The 13785-nt window shown below is 42.5% G+C and overlaps 1 protein-coding gene across 1 annotated transcript; it reads left to right on the top strand.

Annotated features, from left to right (window-relative positions):
• The first annotated feature begins 823 nt into the window (after positions 1-823).
• Positions 824-11198, top strand: LOC126176683 (trypsin delta-like). The gene is made up of 2 exons (XM_049923845.1): positions 824-1232; positions 10694-11198. Exons 1-2 carry the CDS (start codon positions 825-827, stop codon positions 11042-11044), a joined length of 759 nt encoding a protein of 252 aa, XP_049779802.1. The 5' UTR covers position 824; the 3' UTR covers positions 11045-11198.
• Positions 11199-13785: the final 2587 nt, after the last annotated feature.

The raw sequence follows: 13785 nt of genomic DNA on the forward strand, positions 1-13785 counted from the left end.
TTCAACTTTTATAATTTTGGGCGAGTCACGCATTTAGAATTCCGTAAATGATTACTTTTTTCCCACTTTTTGGCAAATTCCAAACAATGCTGTATTTATCTTTCAGTTCATTCTTAATTGGTTGCGTGAAACACATTTACCGTGAAACTCTCGGGCATGTCATTTACGAGAGAAACGTTTAAACCCAGTTTTTTGTCACATTTTTCACTGCATCCTACACATGTTTAGCTACGTAGTACTACACAAAACATAGTCAGTAGAGATATAACTCTAGGAGAAAACTCAGCAATGATGTAGTCGAAGATCTAAAGAGAAATGTTACTGTTAGGCTGTATCGATAAATTGCTGATTGAGAAAAGAATGGGATCTGTGTTGCTCAATAGCTTATGTTTTTATTGCAATCGTATAATGAAACCAGATTTTATTCCCGATTAGATCTCAGTATTCCGATAATGCAGAGATTAGTAGACACATTGTAGCAGAGCCTGATATCTGGAGAGGTACGGGAGAATGAATCGATGTTGGCCTTGGTGAATCAATATTGCAGGCGCTTGTGTGAAGTGGACTGAGGCAATCACGGGTAGTTAGACCCGATTTGCCCACCTGGGGTGCTCCTGAGTACTGGTCTAGAGTATTACCATTCTACAGCCACACTCGATATGAGGTTTGACAGTCTCATACGTAAGCTGATACCACTTTGACCTTGTTTGTTTTTGAGATAGCTCGGTAATTGGCACTGTTCTGGAGACACTCCGATTATTGATAAAGTAAGGTGGTATAAAAACCGCTAGCATCGGGCGGCGCACGTCGAACCAGTCACAGAGATGTCGATGTCCGCCGTGATTGTGTTGCTGTTGTGTGCAGTCTGCAGCGCTGCGCCGTCCGCGAGACCTCGTGGTCTCTGGGCTCGCTTTGGCGGCCGAATTGTGGGCGGCGACCCGGTGGACATCTCGCAGTACCCGTGGCAGGTCTCGATCCAACTGATGGGCGGGCACTACTGCGGCGGCTCCATCATCAGCAGCACCTGGGTGCTGTCAGCAGCACACTGCTTCTACGGTAGCCGCGCATCAGAGTTCTCCGTGAGGGCGGGTACCTCTATACGCGAGAGCGGTGGCACCGTGTACCAGACTGCTGCCATACAAATACACGAAGATTTCAGCTATTCCACTGGAGATTATGACGTCGCCGTCGTTTCTATCTCGGGATCATTCTCTTTTGATGGCAACGTCCAGGTACGGCCTATAGTTAGTCAGAGTCATAAATTACAGCGGAGTACATGGACGATAAATAGTTTAGACAAGAAGAGAATAGAGGCTTCAGAAATGTGGTGCTACAGGCCGGCCGGAGTGGCCGAGCGGTTCTAGGCGCTTCAGTCTGGAACCGCGCGACCGCTGCGGTCGCAGGTTCGAATCCTGCCTCAGGCATGGATGTGTGTGATGTCCTTAGGTTAGTTAGGTTTAAGTAGTTCTAAGTTCTAGGGGACTGATGACCTCAGATGTTAAATCCCATAGTGCTCAGAACCATTTGAACCTTTTTTTTGTGCTGCTACAGAAGTATGCTGAAGATAGGATTGGTAGATCACAAAACTAATAAGGAGGTATTGAATAGAATTGGGGAGAAGAGGAATTTGTGGCACAACTTGACTAGAAGAAGGGATCGGTTGGTAGGACATGTTCTGAGGCATCAAGGATCACCAATTTAGTACTGGAGGGCAGCGGGAGGGTAAAAATCGTAGAGGGAGACCAAGAGATGAATACACTAAGCAGATTTAGAAGGATGTAGGCTGCAGTAGGTACTGGGAGATGAAGAACCTTACACGGGATAGAGTAGCATGGAGAGCTGCATCAAACCAGTCTCAGGACTGAAGACCACAACAACAACATGTAAAGCCCCTTTTACACAACCGGCATTCTTGCTTGTCTCATTGGACCACTCGGGGTAAGTGAAAGTATTTCAGCGCCCCTGGCGTTTTGTTCCTGTTCTGAGTCTCACCTGTCACGATTATTGGTTTTCGTTTACAGGTCGCAATTGACTGATTGATTTACATAGAGAAACAAACCGACAATGGTCTTTGCTCACTGTTGCCCGCACCGAAACTAAATTCACTGTCCAGTTTCAATCCCTGTAAATCTAGTAACGCCAACTTGAAACTTTGAAGAGTAGTAGGAGGCCTTTTACTAGTTCTTTGTTAGATGCTATTTCTTCTTGAGGAATTAATGAACCGCATATGCTGTGTTTTTTGACCTCCAACGCCGTGGTGCGACTTCATCCTCCTCACCGCATAGCCTGAGCTATGGTGTTTTTTAAAGCTTCCATGGCGAGTCATCAGTTCTACCATGAGTTCAACCTACCTCCTGTTCAAACCCAGGATTACAGAAATTCTCTTGAAACATGGCTACTGTAGCTTACCATGTCTGTTTTTGGATCTTAGTCAAGTATTCTGCTTCCTGCATCCTAATCCATCTACTTAGTTTTGTTCCTGCCATCGGCCTAGTGATGGATCTGACAGTTTCCGGTCAAACAAATGGAGTCGTCATCCTAGACAGCCTATCAGATTGTTCATTGCTACTATGTGACCAGTAGATCGCCCTGTTGCTTCGATCTCGTTTCAGGGGCTGACAGAGATTTCAGAGTTGCTTGGCTGTCTGAATAACGCGTTACCGACGACAGCTGCGAGTATAGTGAGAGCTATCTGTTGTGCAGTTTGGTACCTGTGCGCTGAAAGTGAAGTTAAGGGGTTTTGTATGGCTACAGGAAAATAAAGGGAGAGAAATTTAAATTGCGAGTTATTCCAATAAATATTAAACCTGAAATGTTAGAATTAGAATGAGAGTTACTTGAGTGATAAGATAGATATTAATGTGCTTCACAGAGAAGTCTTTCCCTTTAACTGAGAGTGCCTGTAAATGGATCTCAGCTTTCAGGATAGTCCAGCTATACCTGTGTTTAAAAAGTTTACTTGTATGATAGGAGGTCCGTACTGTCGCCGTAATGATCAAATGGCAGCGTTACGAAGCTGTAGCCTCCGCACTGCTGATGTTGCACGCCGCTCTCCTGAAAAGCTTATTTAAGCTTATTTCCCACGTTAGACATGCGTAGCCACCTACACCCTTAGGATGCGAGAATGTAGTTCTCTCAGTTTTGGGGGGGAGAAAGTATTAGTAAATTACAGTTCCAGTTCAAAGATGACCTATTGCGGCGGGATAGGACAGCCTGTAAGCTCGAACTAACACTCAAAAACCGGCAAAGACGAAGGTCTAATCTTGCGTACATGTAAACTTGAAGCACGAATTTCCAACGTTGTTAAAATGATGAAATTACTCGCCTTTGAATATATATTTATTTATACGATAGTTCTCTTTAACAAAACAACAACTTTCGTGTTTCTATTCACAGATAAATGAACTCTAACGAATTCCTTAATGACTGCCGTGTAACAGCAAAATTAAAACCGCCCCGACAACACGTCTTTCTACTCCAGTATCTCAAGCCGTAGTAAAAAGTATTGTTAATCCAGTGTCAAGGATGCTGTATCAGCAAAGGGTACCACAGCATACACAGAGTTTATGTACATGGTCACTTTCTTTCGCTGCAGAAAATACGTTAATTGTCAAGCGCACCTAGAGAAGAGTTTGTTGAACTACAATCTGTGCTGTACAATACTGTCAAACTGATATACACAATCCATTTCAAAATTATCACATTTCTATTCTTTTAAGTCGATTTGTAGAGGGACCATCCTTTTAGCGAAATTAATCGAAATGTAATATCAGACTGAAGGCACGAGGAAAGATAATACAGTTTGTTGAACAAAGCAAAATTTATGGTGGATGTTCTTGGCAAAGATCTTCTGGTAAATTCTCAACACTCCTGAGAACTGAAAGAATGGGAAAGAGTTGTCCAAACATTTCAAAACATCTATACTCATTTGCTCGAAAAAATACGCCTTCAGAAACATGTCAAACAATATCCAGAAGACAGTAAATTGCCCTTTTTTGTTTTTTCCTTTGTATCTTGTTTTGTTGCTAAGTGACATGCAACGCAGAAAATTATTTGTTCCATTAAACATATTCAACCTTTTCACTGTTAAAACAATTTCCGTTAAGAAAATTTTTATATATTTACGTTCTTATCTGTGCATCGCATAGGCTTTTTTTTCAGGTATTTGGAAACGCAGATACCTCATTGCTTTCAAACATATTGTCGCTGCTGTGGGAAAACACTATATCAAAAACACCAATCCCTCGTGCAACCATTGCAGTGTGCCAAGAAAACAAGTAAACAACAAAATGCAGATTAAGAAGAAACAAAAGCACTATAACAGAAGTGAGCTCAGCGAGAATAGGCTATCTTCTCACGTTTACATGGCGCTCCCAAAACCGGACATCATAAACCTATTTCACAATACCTTTTCTGGTTGGTCATGTAAAACTCCAAAATCTATTCTGGAAATCCATGACTAGTTGCCGGTTTTCCACTTTCACAATCGGCTTTCGCTCCCATGTAAACGCACAATCATTTTTGAAACATGCTCGGATTATCAGGTTACGTCTTGTTTTCAGAATATTCGACTAATACGGACAGGATGACTCATTGTGCAATGAAGGAGAAGCAGAATTATTAGACTGAGCACGAAACTGTCTATCTTTAATATTTAAGTGAAAAGGAATAGGCACTGTGCTGACTAAACCAGAAATTGGAACAGCTGTTATCCAGACGCTATATTTACCTGAGCTAGCAAATCCGCTTCAGCCCGTAACTCGTAAACACGACAGCGAAAAACAGTTTTCGGAACTCGTTTTTCGTCTTTCGGCAGATGTGTCGCGTGTAAACGTAGTGAATAGACGACGCCACAGTCTCTTCTTTCTGCACTTGAGCAGCCTGTTACCCTCTCACGTCAAAATTAAAATGTGTTTCTTTCGATGGTTTATTCGTTATTTCTCTTCCGCATGTCCCTATAAATGTTTCCACAAGTTTCATTGTTTTTCATGGAGGCCCTCTCAAGTAGCGAAAGTTTAATTACAATTTTTTTGGAAGGAGAGCTAGAAATAGTGGCGCGATGTCATACAAGCCAGCGTTGCCAGTTACTAGGATACTCAATAAATGTAATGTGTGGTGTAAGGCAGAGAGCACACTGGAAACACTGCAAAGTGCTCTCCGACTGACTGTGCAGTACACCTCGTGCACTCGCCTTCTCGTTTACTCACCACTCTAGCCGCTGATTTTTAGTAACTCCCTAAGACCGACTTTCAGTACTTTCTTGTACGTGGAATTGTAAATCTGTGACTTCTGTATACTTCACTGATTTCCTTCCTATGCTTACTATTTGCGATATGTACAGGCGATAGGCAAAATAGTGTGAACACCTCTACTTACTCGGGAATGGTTTATTAACAAGGGGTTGGACCTCCCCATTTGCCCGTAATACAGCTGCGATTCTTCTTGGAATACTAGCATATAATGAATGTATAGTCTCCAGTGGAATGTTATGCCGGTCTTCGATCAAAACCTCTTCTAACACCTGTACTGACGAGGGAGGCGGAAATCTGCTCCGGAGTCTGCGCCCCAACACCGCCCACAAGGGTTCGATTTTGTTCAAATCCGGGTACTGTGCTGGCCACGGAAGACGTTGCAGTTCGGTTGCATAGTACTCATACCACGATTGTACTATCCTGGCCGTGTGAATGGGTGTATTATCGTCTTAAAATATGGCATCATTGTTGGGGAACAATTGTTGGCTGTAACACGGCCTTTGAAGGTAGCGAAGGGAGCAGCAGAATACCATAATGTGGCTGCCCATACCATCACACTTCCACCTCCATGATTAATCGTTCGAATAAAGCAATCAGGATTATAGGCTTCTTTTGGCGTTCTCCAGACATAAGCCCGACCAGATGTTAGAAATAACGAAAACGTTAGCTCGTCGGACCAAATAACGTGTTTCTACTGATCAGCCGTCCAGGATTTACGCTCCTGACACCATGTTTCACGCTACTTTTTCGTTGGTTGTCGTCACTAATGGTTTCGTTATAACAGCTCATCCATGAATATTCGCTTTATGGAGTTCTCGGCAGACAGTGTCGATAGCTATGGAGTCTCGAAGATGGCTATTTAGCTCTGCAGTTAACTGCCATAGTTCGTGTTGTTTTGACACAATTCGTGTTAGCGTACGATGATTTCTGTCATTTAGTTTTGATTTGCGTCCACTATTACGTTTACACGATGCGTCTTTCCCAGGTTGTGTGTAGGCTATCATGACTCTCGAAACATTTAATAAGTTGGCTGTCTTGGTTACTAATGCTCCAGCTAATCGGACCCCCACTATCTGCCCTCTTTGGGACTCTGTTAGGTCTTTCATTGCACGTCGACATCGGCGTCAGAATGCAAATAAGAAGTGTACGCTACTCATAAACAACCTGCATTGTTGCCTAGTCCGTACTGAACACGCACAGCCCAGCGCGACACATGCCTTACCTGCGTTGTTGAGCGTCGAACACAACCATCCCATTACTAACACTGATCACATTATTTTGTCTATCCCCTTTATTATGAGACTACAACATTTCTTGCCTTGCAGCTTGAACCAAGGCTTATTTGGAAAGGGTATGGATCCTTTTTTTCAAAAGGCCTTTCCTGACTCTTAACTGCACTTGTTTCTGAAAAAAATATTTATAAATTACTCGTTTGCTAAAATTTTTTACGCTCTAAAAGAATCATTTGTCCCACATGAGAGTGATAAAGCTGCACATAGCGTAGACTATTGCAGATTTTGAATTACATAGCCACTGGGCGACAGGAGAAGGAACATTTTGTTTCATTAAACAAAACAATCCATTAACAAAAATAAGACTGATATTTTGGGACATTTGTGCTGGATAAATACAACAGGCTGACAAAACCTATCTCTAAATATCTTAGGGAAAAGAAATTAATGGAAGTTGGATCCGAGAAGTTAAAAAAGATTTAGAAATCCACAACACGCAGGTTCAAGGAACGGCAGAAAGAGGTATTTTCAAAAGGAAAATTAAATTTATAAGGATTCCAAGGCAGTAACAGTGAGAGAACGGGTGTAAAGTGGCCAGAAGAAAGAAAAAAAGGAGATGAAGTGAAAAAATGAGACGGTATTGAAGAAAAAGAGAAGTGCGAATGAAGAGGAATTGAAATTATCTGAAATCATTACGTCGTCCTAATTGGCCAAACCAGTAAGGAAAAGAATCTGAAATGGAATCCTTGCGAAAGGTCTTGTAAGAAGGAGTTATACAAATCATGATTATTTGAAAATTATGTAACGTAAATACCACCCTCTTATGAATGTGGCGTTCATTCAGTGTTGGAACTTCCCCATTGATCTTTCCGACATACTACAACGACGGAAAAAAGAATCGCGACACAAAGAAGGAGTTGTGCGACATCAACGAAAGTTGGTGGCCGTGGATCTCCATCTGAAGGATGCAATGTTGAGGATGCCAAATCGGGTTTGCTTCAAGTACACACTGTAACAGTGTAACAGGCATGAGCGTTAGTTACGTTTTAGACTGGACACCGTGAGATGATGTAAGTCAGGAATGCTTTTAAGATGACGAAGACGTCTTTATCAACACCTCACTGAGTTTGAAACAAGGTCGTGTAATTGGGCTACGAGAAGCTGGATGTTCCTTCAGCGATGTTGCGGAAAGACTTGACAGAAATGTAGACACTGTAGATCACGAGAATGTACGGTCGCAAGAAGACCGGGCAGCCGGCCACGTGGCGCTACTCGGTGGGAAGACCACCGCGTTCGGTGTTAAGTTTCTGGCGCAAAGTATTGTATTTGCAGCAGCAATTTGAGGAGCGCTTGGCGCCACAGTGACATAACTAAACTGTTACAAATTGGTTACTTCAATGACACTTCCGCGCCAGATGCCCTGCAGCGTGCATTCCGCCCACCCCTAACCGCAGCCATTTGTTACTTCAGTGATGTCAAACGAGGGCTCATTGGAGGGCGGGCTGGAGGTCTGCTTGCTTTGTGAAACCTGCTTCTGCGTCGGTGCCAGTGATGGCCGTGTGTTTTTTAGAAGGAGGCCATCTAAGGGCCTGCACCCACCCTATCTGCATGCTAGACACACTGAATCTAGACCTGAAGTTAAGGTCTGTGGCGCGATTTCGTATGACAGCACGGGCACTCTCGTGGGTATTCCAAACACCGTGACTGCAAATTTGTACATCAGTTTGGAGATTCGATCCGTTCTGCTGTCACTCACGAACTGCATTCCAGGTGGTGTTTTCCAACAGGATAACACTCTCCCACATACCGCTGCTGTAACCCAACATGCTCTACAGAACGTCGGCATGTTTCCTTGGCCTGCTCGATCACCAGATCTGTCTTCAATCGAGCACGTACGGCACATCATCGGACGACAACTCCAGCATTACCCACAAGCAGCATTAACCGTCCCTCTATTGACCAACCAAAGCATCAGGCATGGAACTCTATCCTACAAAGTGACGTCTGGCACTTCCATAACGCAATGCATACACGTCTCTATGTTTACATTCAAGATTCTGGCAGTTACACTGATCTTAAATGTATCAGAATTTGACATTTACAATGGCTTTTCTCGCGCTTACAGTAACCTGTGATCTTGCAATGTTAATCACTTAAAAATGGTATCTAGACAAATGTATTGTAGAAATTTCATTGCTCGGCGTTAATTAATTTTTGGTGTTGCAATTTTTTCTGTTATTGTAGCTCACCACAATTCACTTTGTGTAAAGAGCCGCGTCATGTGGAAGTAGATTATAGTGTAGTCCCAGATGTAGATAAAACTAGGGATGAAAATTTAACTCGACCTGGACAATTCAGCATGGCAAGCCGCCGGCTCCATAAAATTATTAACCTCGTAATTTTATGGAGTACGTGGACGGACATCTCAGTCGTTCACTTTCTTTTTCAGTCTTCTAGGAATTCTCACAAACCTTTATATTTCATCTTATGAGCGGATATGGCCGAGCTACAATAACTGAACAAGGAAATCCGAAGTGCCTCAGCGCAACTTGCGAATTTTCCTTGATTTAATAATTTTATACATCGAAACCTTATTATTTGAAACTTCCAATTTCTATGTCCCGTTCTACAAAATAGTTACTTTATGATACAATGAATGCTATGATAACATCTTGATCATGTCATAACATTAAAGTGACATTCGCTGTGTGTCATAGGTACTGCTATCAGGCTGACTGGATTTTTTGTCCTGGTATCTTGGGGAAATTGGTGGTCAATTTTCCAAATTACATTGTTTCTTACGTTCCTCATCAGGGAAATACTACAACACTAGGTCTGCAGGGGAAAGTGTGCAGTAACTTGTGCCAGCAAGGATTAGACATTTGACACAACGAGGGACGGGTCGTTGCGTTGTTCTACTACAAGCATAGGGGTGTATCTAGGGATAGTATGTACGTGGATAACGTACAAGACATATGACTAAACAAGCTGTGATCTTATCCCACAAGGAATAAGGTATTAGCAATATAACTGACTTACTGTATTCCTTGTAGCATATATTAGCCAGTGCAGAGCAGTCTGAAAACAGAACACTGAAATCAATTATTATTTTACGGCGAGTTAACCATAAATCACAGGGAGGTGACAGAACTATCTGGCCAGACTCTCGATGCTGTCCACCATCCGGCAATTATGCTGATCGCTGGAATATTTTTGTACCAATCCTATCCCTAGCCTCTCTGCTGAGGCTGAGAAGTCGCACCCTACCACCTTGTCATGTTACGACAAGCCAAGAATATTTGCCCAAGTATTTGCATACAATGCTGTTATTCGTTCACGGTGCAGCAACATTTGAAAAATCATTTTTGAGCATTGAAGGTCTTCGATATAGGTATGTGTAAAGAATTATGATTTAGAAATGAGTGTGGCAAATATCAGTGTTTTAAGGCGAGGTTGGAGTAGATCACCTAGGATGTTTGACGACTTTTAGGAAAAAAACACACTCCACATGTGATATTTAGGTGCTTGTTTGATAAAATTTCAAAAAAGTACGACTGTTTTATTATTATGTACACTAATGAGTCGAAATGGGGAGAGGTTACTGGCTATTTGGCATGCGCTGAAGACAAATTCGTGTCGTTGTTACACTGAAGATTAACCGTACAACAAAACATCTAATTTTCCAACAGACCTTGAAGAAAATTTTCCCTAATTGAAATATATATAATCGCCATTTCGTCGTAACTTCCTATGACTCAATTGTTTTCCTTATCTGTATTTCCATCTGAACTAAGGTCATTTTACAGCTAAATCAGTTTTACGCCATACGCTTGTAATAATAAATGTGATATGGAGCACACTGTTAAATGAATTCCACACGCTAGCAATAGGTGTGGCGAACCGTTATTTCCAAAAACTGCGAGATCTCACAATCACTTTAAATGCGCGTGCACACACACACACACACACACACACACACACACACACACACACATACAGACATACACACGCAAACACTCATACAAACACACACAAACACACATCTTCATATCCCACAGAAATGGCATAAAATTATGTTTTGTCTTTATTTTATATTTAATCGATTAACAATGAGTCTTTCTGTTTCATCATTTACTGCATCATATTATTCGCTCTATTTGTCACTGCTTTCACTTGAAAGGATTCTACTAACATTTATATTCCTTACAGACAGTCGGTCTTGGCACTGCAGACATCGAAGCTGGCACATCAGTGACCATCACCGGGTGGGGCGCCTTGGATTATACACAGACCCTACCTGAGCAGCTTCAGGCTGTCACCACGGTCATCGTCGCACGTCGTGACTGCAATATCTATTACTTGGGTGGCATCACGGAGAACATGATCTGCGCCGGTGAATATGGCAGAGGTGCCTGCAACGGAGACAGCGGCGGACCGCTGGTTGTTGGGCCTACGCAGTACGGCATCGTCTCCATGGGCTACTGCGCTCAGGGAATCCCCGAGGTCTACACCAGTGTCGTTGCCGTACGATCGTGGATTAGCACAGCGACTGGCGTCTAGCAGACTGCCAAAATTATCTGTTTAACAAATTTTGGTACTAGTGTCATGGTCACCTGGCTCTCAAATTACTGTCAAAGAACGTACTTCATGCTGTAAAGAGCGACTGTAGTGTATGGTTAAAGTTTCGCCAAATAATAAAAGGAATTAAATCAGTTATCGAGATAATCACATTCTGTGAAGTAGACACTCCTTGTCCGTGTCCAACTCTACCTTCCTGGCGCTCTCTCTCTCCACAACCCCCCCTCCCCCCCCCCCCCCCACACACACACATTTTAATTGTAGGCATGATTATAATGAAACTGACAAACTAGAGGGACGATTCCTGATTGGAAATGGAGGAAAGAGATCCTATATACATGTGTCCGGAAATGCACCGTCGCCAGTGTAGATGCGCTGATGACCATGTGCCGTGTGTTCCTTGTTTGTTACAGGTTGTGTGATTGATGCAGTGTACTGTAATTAATAGAATGGTCCGGTATTCATGTTTGGAACAAGCCGAGATGGTGTTTGCGGTAGGGCCAAGCAGATGTAAACATTCTATAGGCAGCACGGCTAATATGTTTACAGACACCGAACCACATCACACAACAATTGAAGCCCTTTTTGAGCGTTTGTATGATCATGGGTCCTTTCAGACAGACGAACGTACAGGGATGTGGCGGACTGTTCTTACACCAGACCAGGAGGATCGAGTTCTGCCTCTCGACCGTTTCTATCTGCTTGGCAGCACACAAACAAAATCTCGGCTTGTTCCTCACATGAATACCAGACCGTTCTGCCGCTTACACTGCACTGCGTCAATCACACAGCTGGCAACGCATGAGGAACACACGGCAGGTGGTCAGAGGAACTTTCGTTCGTCGGTGCCATCTATCCTGGCAACGACGCTTTTCTGAACACTTGTTCAAAGGACTTTTTCTCCTCCATTTCCAGTCAGGAATCCGCCCTGCAGTTTGTAAGTTTTATTAATTTTTCACTCTGTATACAAATACATAGGAGAACTGTTCGCTGTATTGTGTAAGAGTCTATATAATAATCTGAAAAGCTCAGGTTAGGCCGTCCACTATCCCTCCTCTTCTGGTGTCTTCCAAAGGCTACCTGTGACGAATTATTTAATGGATAAAGGCTTTTATTCCTTATGTAGTTGGTATTACGACCATGTGTCACCACGCCGCAGGTTCAAAAATGGCTCTGAGCACTATGGGACTCAACATCTGAGGTCATCAGTCCCCTAGAACTTAGAACTACTTAAACCTAACTAACCTAAGGACATCACACACATCCATGCCCGAGGCAGGATTCGAACCTGCGACCGTAGCAGTCGCGCAGTTCCAGACTGAAGCGCCTAGAACCGCTCGGCCAGGCTGCAGGTGCAAATCATAGTGTAACCTGGAATTAGAAGAACCCGCATCAATCATTACCCAATTAGATTTTCTCTGTTAAATTCTGTTCTTCCATAGCAGATCGTTTTCGCTAACAAGGAGACCCAGGGATAACTTCGGCTTGGAAAGTCGAATTAAGACGCGTGAAACAAACGAAGAGTCAATACATTGATGTTCCAACACGATAATCTCTTATGTTAATGTCCTCTTTCACATACTTTTACAATGAAAGTGTTTAACGATAAGCCTCTTCTTGAGTACGTAAGCATTTGAATAACTCACTTAAAGTGATATCATTAGGTGCATTTCGTTAACGTTCTTCACGTCAGCTACGAGTCACGAGTCGGAGATACAAGCTTACTGGTAATCAGAATACTGCGTGACAAACTACCATTCCGATATCGGTCATAAGTGTTTTGTAAGTTCTCAGTACACCGACAAAAGTCGCCATCAGCCTAGGTGCCGTTAATCGTTCTATTCAGTTCACTCGCCGTACTCTCACGCACTGAATTAACAGGCGTAGTAACATAGTTCACTGATTGCCATTTAACTGTCAAATAACTATTACGCTCATTAAACGACCATTCTCAGTTCGTAAAGCTTGTTTAAAGTTCCGTATGCATTGATTACTGAAGTGCAAGATAATCAGCTAAACTTCGCAACATTAACTGTCAGAGATATTGCTATACATCAGATGCTATACAATGTGTAAGAATATTTACTGTCATTTAAACTTCAATTTAAACTTCCATTTACATCCTCTGAGCTATAAAAATCTCCATTCAGAGTTGCTTCGCTAATCTTCCTTTAACTCAAAAGTCTCAAAATTAAAGCTTGTGAGAATCTTAGTTTATCTTCTGAGCACTTATTACTTACAATCAATTACCAGTACATACCTATCTGATATAATGCAATTTTTAATGTCCAGAGTCGGACCTCAGATACAAAAGTGCAAACAAGGCCTTTTTTTAGTAATTAAATTCAGTCTCGACAAAATTTTACACGTGGTCTGCGGCCGACTAACTGTCTGTTGCTCTTCAACAGCGCCCGGTACACTCGCTCCCACGTCGTCAGAACAGCACTGGAACGCCTTGCAGAAAACGATAATAGATCATGAACAAAAATAAAACAAACACTTTTATTACATCATATAAAATCTATGATTCAAAACTATAGCACCTATTTATACTTGCCTGGTGTCGCTCAGCGGAACCTATCAGTGTTTGTGACAATCTAATGTAAACACTACGGCAGGAAGTTAATGAGATACTTCCCAACGACCGGTGCATCTCCCCGTCATCAGAGACAAATTATGCGCCACTCCCAACGTCTTACGTAGAATAGCATGCCACAGTGGTA

This window comes from Schistocerca cancellata, chromosome 3 (genome assembly GCF_023864275.1).
Source record: "Schistocerca cancellata isolate TAMUIC-IGC-003103 chromosome 3, iqSchCanc2.1, whole genome shotgun sequence".
Taxonomy (NCBI): Eukaryota; Metazoa; Arthropoda; class Insecta; order Orthoptera; family Acrididae; genus Schistocerca; species Schistocerca cancellata.